Source organism: Nicotiana attenuata, unplaced genomic scaffold, assembly GCF_001879085.1.
Source record: "Nicotiana attenuata strain UT unplaced genomic scaffold, NIATTr2, whole genome shotgun sequence".
In the NCBI taxonomy this organism is placed as follows: Eukaryota; Viridiplantae; Streptophyta; class Magnoliopsida; order Solanales; family Solanaceae; genus Nicotiana; species Nicotiana attenuata.
In genome coordinates, this window is record NW_017670847.1 from 355,836 (window position 1) to 362,931 (window position 7,096).

General features: G+C 40.1%; 1 protein-coding gene across 1 annotated transcript; it reads right to left on the bottom strand.

The window, feature by feature from the left end:
* Positions 1 to 684: 684 nt before the first annotated feature.
* On the bottom strand, positions 685 to 2,343 carry LOC109243865. The gene has a single exon (XM_019410874.1). It carries the CDS (start codon positions 2,341 to 2,343, stop codon positions 685 to 687), a length of 1,659 nt encoding a protein of 552 aa, XP_019266419.1.
* Positions 2,344 to 7,096: the final 4,753 nt, after the last annotated feature.

Here is a 7,096-nt window from a genome sequence, read left to right on the forward strand (position 1 = left end):
GCATTTACCGACTCCATGTACCCATCCATGTCTTCACCATCAAAGTTTACCAAGATAGCCGTCAATGCCTCATCAAGGCATTGTTCTTCCATTTTCAATTCGACGACATCTTCCACCTCATCAAAAACATCTATCACTGAAATGCTCTCATACTCATGGGGTAACTTCATACCTTTGCTCGCTTGAAATGTGACTTCTTTATCATTTACCCGGAATTTAATTTCATTCCGCTCCGAATCCATAAGTGCTCTTCCCGTGGCTAGGAATGGTCTCCCAAAATGATAGGGATTTCTTTATCAACCGCACAATCAAGAATTACAAAGTCAGCGGGCAAATGGAATTCTCTAACTTTCACAATCACATCATCAACAATTCCTACCGGTCGCTTAATGGAACGATCGGCCATTTGTAATCTCATGCTTGTTGGCCTTGGAATCCCTAATCCCGCTTGCTTGTAAATGGCAAGTGGCATCAAGTTAATGCTAGCCCCATTGTCACAAAGGGCTCTTGAAAAGTCACGCGCCCCGATAGTGCATAGAATAGTAAATGCTCCCGGGTCCTCTTTCTTTTGGACAGGGGTCATGGCAATAATAGAGCTAACCCGGTGAGTCATGTTTACCACCTCATTCTTTGTGGTCCTCTTTTGGTGATCAAATCCTTCAAATATTTGGCAAACCCCGACATTTATTGAAAAGCTTCCAAGAATGGAATGTTCACCGATAATTGCTTTAGAATGTCATAGAATTTCTCAAGCTTACTATCATCAACCCTTCTCACAAGTCTTTGAGGAAAAGGAGGAGGAGGTCTAGGAATAGGGAGTGGAGCTTTTGATGTCTCCTTCACTTTTTCCTTTACCTCTTCTTGGTTCACTTCTTGCACCTTCTCTTTTTCTGGCACCCTTTCAACTTCAACAACCCTTTGCTTTTCCGATTCAACTTCTTGTTCAGCTTCTTCCCTTACAACCGCTTGCTCAGTTTCTCCTTGTAGAACCTTCCCACTTCGAGTAGTTATTTCCATGACGTGAGAAGTTGAGCCACTTCCACCCTTTGGGTTTGCAATAGTATCACTAGGAAGTTGACCTTTTTGCTTTGGGTTTTGCTCTCTAGAAAGGTCTCTCATTTGCATCTCCAACTTTTGAATAGATGCAGTGTGAGAGCCAACAAGCTCGGTCATGTTTCTCATGGATGCGTCAGACTTTTCTTGGTTTTGCAATACTCTTTCAAGCAAGCTTTCTAACTTAGATTCACTTGACGACCCTTGATTTGTATATTGACCTTTTGGGGGAACATACGGGTTGGAGCTACGGTTTGCAAAGTTGTTGTTGTAGTTCCAATTTCCTTGATGCGAATTACCTTGATCTTTTCTCCATTGTTGGTTGACTTGCCCTTGCGGGTTAGGCCTCCATTGGTTCTGTTGCCCTTCACCATGGTAGGGTTGCCTTTGATACCCTCCTTGAGGGTTGTTGATATAATATTCTTCCTCAAAATTCTCATCTAATATGGGCTGCACATCTTCCACTGCATTCACTTTCTTTGTTTGATTCGCGGTGAACATCTTTGTCAACACATTGACATTTGTAGCAAGCCCTGCAATCACCTGATCTCTCTCTTGATTTTTCTTGAGCATATTGTTTAAGGAAGGAGAACCATACGTAATTCCACCGGTAGTATCCTCGGAGTGCCATGCTTGGTTGTGATTAGACATTTTGTCTAGGATTTGTGTCACTCTTGCAAATGATTTGTCCATGAAAGATCCGTCAGCTGCATTCTTGGCAATGGCTTGATTCATAGGATCTAAACCCATATAAAAATTTTCCAATAACATGGAATCCGGAAAACCATGGTTTGGAGACCTCACCAAATATAATTTAAAGAGGTCCCATGACTCATGCAACTGCTCTCCATGTATTTGCTTGAAGAAGAAGATCTTATCCCGCAACTCCGACTTCTTACTTTGCGGGAACCACTTAGACAAAAATGCCCGGACAAGTTCGGGCCAAGAATGGATAGAGTTGGGTGGCAGATTCTGGAGCCATTTCCTTGCATCCCCAGCTAGAGAATACTTGAAGCATCTCAACTTCAGGGCATCTTCAGAGACATTGTTTTGCTTGTGCATTGCACACACACCCAAGAAAATCCTAAGGTGTTGCGTTGGATCATCATCGGTGGAACTTCTGAAGAGCCCTTTTGCCTTGAGCATAAGAATTAAATCGTGTTCCACTTTAAATATTGCAGCGCCAACGGCAGGAGACACAATAGCGTTAGTATCCTCAATGTACTCCTCGATGTCTGCGAAAGGATTGTCTCCCATTTCTACCTCTACATCATCACCATATTCTGACATGTTTTCCTATCAACACCAAGCGAAGAAAGAAAAGTGTGATGCAATAGAAATAGACGTTAAGTAAAGTACACACTAAATAGTAATTTCAAAATCGTATTCCCTGGCGACGACGCCAAAATTTGATACGCTCAAATTACACTTTAATAAATAGTGTAAGGCGGTCGGTGTCAAATATTATAACCCAACAAGGTTGGGGTCGAATCTCACAGGGAATAGGTGTGAAAAGGTTACTCTTATAGTGTGTTGCTCGACTAAAGTTGTAATTTTATTCAGTTAACGGTAACAAGAGAATGGATTTATAGTAACAAGAGTATGGGTTGAGTTTGTTTTGAAGTAACAACTAATTGGAATATTGATAGTGTAATTAATTGGATTAAATAAACCAAGGTTGTGCCCCTTTAATGAAGTGTAATGCTATCGGTGTTAATATGATATATTTCTAATGGAACGTCCTTTTGATATGCAAATGATGCCTAAATGACTACCCAATATTTCCCAATAAATAGATAGTATTTTCTCTTTATAATTTTCCCAAATATAAAAGAGCTGGAATTGAGAACCATCAATATATGCCAAATAAAACCCACTTATTCCTAAGCGATTCTATTAAACAAGGTTTAAAGCCTTGAGTCTTTGATATTTACTTCTACCAAATTCTAACCCACTTTCCCAAGCAAAGTAAGAATTAAATGGCACTTTGTTAATGTTTGCAACCACCAACAATAAATGAAGAATCAGAAGTGAATAAATATCAACCAACCATTATATATATATTCAATGTTAAACACCCATTAACATAACACCCATTTAGGGTCCACAACCTTAGTATTTAAAGTTAGCTACTCATACTACAATACAAAAACAAAAGAGTATTTAATGTCATAAAGCTTACAAAGAGAAGAATCTTGACCCAAAAGCTTCCAAAAGTGAGGTGTCACGCCCCAAATTCAAGGGACATGACCGGCGCCTGACCGGGTAGCCCCAGTCAAGCGGACCTGGGTGCCTTTCCTAACCCGCGTGTTACCCCACGGTTTCCTTATTCAATTTTCCAAGAATTAGCCATATAATTAATTAAGAACACTTTTTAATTTACAAAGCATACATACTTACATAATAGTAATGAAATCACCAATTTGTTGCCCAACGCATGAAACACGGATTTACATAAGTTTCTAATCCACATCTAATGTCTACGGAGCCTCTAAAAGTACAACGGATAATACAGTATTTGCCGGTAACAAGGCTCCGGCTATACCTCACACAAAGATCAAAATAAAACTTCGGAAACAAGCGGCCTAAGCCACGCAGGGCCCCGAGAGGAAAGGGGCTCACCAAAAAGCTGATGGATGACGAAGGGGAGCTACGATCGGTGGACTGGAGTACCTGCTACGGATCCACCTACAATCATAACACGAATGTAGCGCCCCCGGCAAATGGGACGTCAGTACATTTGAATTGTACTGGTATGTATGAACAAACTTTGCTCCAAGTAAACTCGAACCATAAAAAAGTAAGTAGCAGTAATAAAAGCAATGATCAAATCAACAAGGAGGAAACAATTAAGCCAAACAAGTATACAATCTCCCCTCCATAGCCAAGTATGTAATTGTAATAGAAATAACAATCAAATCCACAAAGAAGGAACGATCAAACCAAATAAGTTTACAATCTCTCCTGTTTCCCCTTCCACATTTCCACATCAATAATTTCACAATTTGTTCATAATTTCATTTCAATAGCGATTTCGATCGCTTTCCAACCTTATTACCTCGGCCACCCTTATTACCTCGGCCACCCTTATCACCACAACCCACACCTTATTACTTCGTGTTGCGGAGCGCAACCCGATCCCACCGAACAATCACAACTCACAACAATACCACAACAATAACAATTTACATAAACAAAGATAACAACAACAAATCTCAAGGACATCAACATGAAATCCCAATAACAACAACGACAAATCACAATGAATAGCAACACGATACACAAGGGATTTCTTTAACCATCAATGACATTTCCTTCTTATTCAATAGGCCGATGCACAATTTAGATCACAATGGTAGTTTTCCACAACCAGCCACATATAATGTTACCACATTTGTTTCGATTGCATTGATTACAAATCCTTTCCACTATCGGTTCCACAACTTTTACCACATAACACATTCATATTCATAACTTGGACCGCAGAATTTCCCCTAAAACTCTGAGGAGTCTGTTCGGGTCTACGACAGGAATGCGGTTCGCATTCCTGTTATGCGGTCGCATTTTGCACCGCAGAACTGACCTTCACAAATCCTTGAGGAACTTATGCGATAACTATGCGGTCCGCATATTGGTTATGCGATCGCATAATAGACCGCATTTTCAACATTAAGTTTGACAACTCTTCTGTTCCACTCTGCGGCAGAAATACGGTCCGCATACTAGATCTACGACCGCATTCTGGGCCGCAGAATGGTATTTTTCTGGAAAAATTGATTCTTTTGATTTTTGAGAGCTTAGATCAATACCAAGGGTCCGAACCGCGGCGATCTTGCGAGCCGCGAAGAATTTTACACATTCCTAATACACATATTCGGAGCCGACACCACAAGTTACTGGGTTTTGAGCCCAAAATTTCTACGGGGCCTCACATGAGGAATATTAATGTCTTGGAATGTAGCTCAAAAACTAGACAAGATGAGCCCACAAAACCATCATAAAACTATTTATAGTGGACTGAAAATCGGGACAAAAAACGGACAAAAATACCCTTTTAGGTCAGAAATGCGACCGCATTCTTATCGCAAAGCGTACGTGCGGTCCTCATCTTTGACGTCCCCATCGTAGACTGAAAGTCTAATTTTCAGATCTTCATCGCATTCCAGTTCTGCGGTTCGCATTGCAAAAATGCGATCGCATTTTGCATCGCACATTCGTCCTTCAGCGACCTTCATGGTTGGTTTGCGGTCCACTTTGCGGCTCGCAAACAGGTTCTGCGGTCGCATAATGGAACGCATCCTTGACTTGAGATTTTCCCAGAACTCTGCTTTTGTCTGCGATGTGAGTGTCAGTTATGCGGCTCGCATTAGTGATCTGCGATCGCATAATGCGTCGCAGAACCGCATTTTTCCTACATTTTGCTCTTTTCTTGCTTTTTGCTTTCATTTCCATGCTCTTGGGTCCTTAGTCCTTATGTACTACAAAAAACACTGAAATTACATAAGTACAGGAGATAATTGCATCTAAAACAAGCAAAAATCTAAGCAATTAGTATTGAAATGTGCCAAAATTCTCCGACACATCACAAGGAAAGCTATAAAACTACATCAGCAAATCAAGATTAGCTCCGTAAATCTGGTAAATCAAATCAGCTATAACGGAGTGAGAATAATCAAGATTCGAGGAGATCAGTGATTAGAAAAATCACGGAAGAATAATAGATGCTAGAAGATCCGGTCAGTGATCATGTTTGGAGGGTCCAACAATCAAGGAGAAATCTCGTCGAATCAATTGTCTGCCAAAGGAAAAGATATCAATAGAAGCAACGGCTCATTCCTTATTCTTGGAAAGAATCAATTCTTTCCAAGGATCAAAACCCTTGGGTTGACAAGACTTCACCATTCATCATAGTATAAATTCACTTTGTAAAACCATCCTTAGATATACTTTGATCGAACCAAATAACTCTCTTCATTCTACTGCAAACAAGCATAGTAGCTTACATAGATCTGCTGTGTAACAAGTCAGGGATAGAAAGAGGGTACACAACTGGTGAGGCACTGTATCAAACGAGTGGTAGAGAACTTGAGCAATATAGATCACATCTGTACTCGAAAGAAAATTCATTTACTTGTAGAGAACTCCCTTGCAACCCAAGGGAACTGGATTAGGATTCACATTGAATCCGAACCAGTATAAAAATTTCTGGTGTCTTTAATTTCTGTACTTACTTTCTACACATTACATCTAGTTATTATATCTGCAATATTGACATATTCAGTCGACTACCACAGTTATAAGTAGATTCATTAACGATTAATTTTAATTATTGACAATTCACCCCCCCCTCTTGTACTTTCAATTGGTATCAGAGAAAGGCTCACATTTTGTTTTCTGCTTAACACCTTGTGAGAAAAAGATCATGGCAAATCAGGTTATCATAGGAGCTATCTTTCAGGAAGGAACTTCACAAGCAAGACCACCTTACTTCAATGGACAAAATTTCTCCCACTAGAAAATCCGAATGGAAATCTTCACCAAAGCGTACGATGTTAAAGTATGGACAATTATCAAGAAGGGAAACTACCCACTGCCTGCCAGCACTCCACCGCTCGCTAACTCTGATGACATAGACTCATACTCAAAGGAGCAACTGGAAGCTGTACAAATCAACAACAAGGCAAGAAATCTGCTTCACAATGCAATAAGTGATGAAGAATATGAAAAAATATCGAGTTGTGATACAGCCAAAGAGATGTGGGACAAACTTGAGGGTACCTATGAAGGTACTAACAAAGTAAAGGAAACTCACATCAACATGCTTGTTCACGACTATGAACTCTTCTCAATGAAGGAGGGAGAATCCATTGAAGAAATGTTTGCCAGGTTCAGTAAGATAATCAGTGACTTAAAAGCTTTTGGCAAACCATACACCAGTGGCGATCATGTTAGAAAAATTCTCAAAAGTCTACCAACCACTTGGCAGACTAAAGTTGTCACACTAGAATCTCAAGATCTTAACAAATTATCATATGATGAACTG

What these genes read in the sequence shown, in the direction of transcription:
- LOC109243865 (XM_019410874.1), bottom strand. Translation starts at nt 2,343, where the DNA reads ATGTCAGAATATGGTGATGATGTAGAGGTAGAAATGGGAGACAATCCT.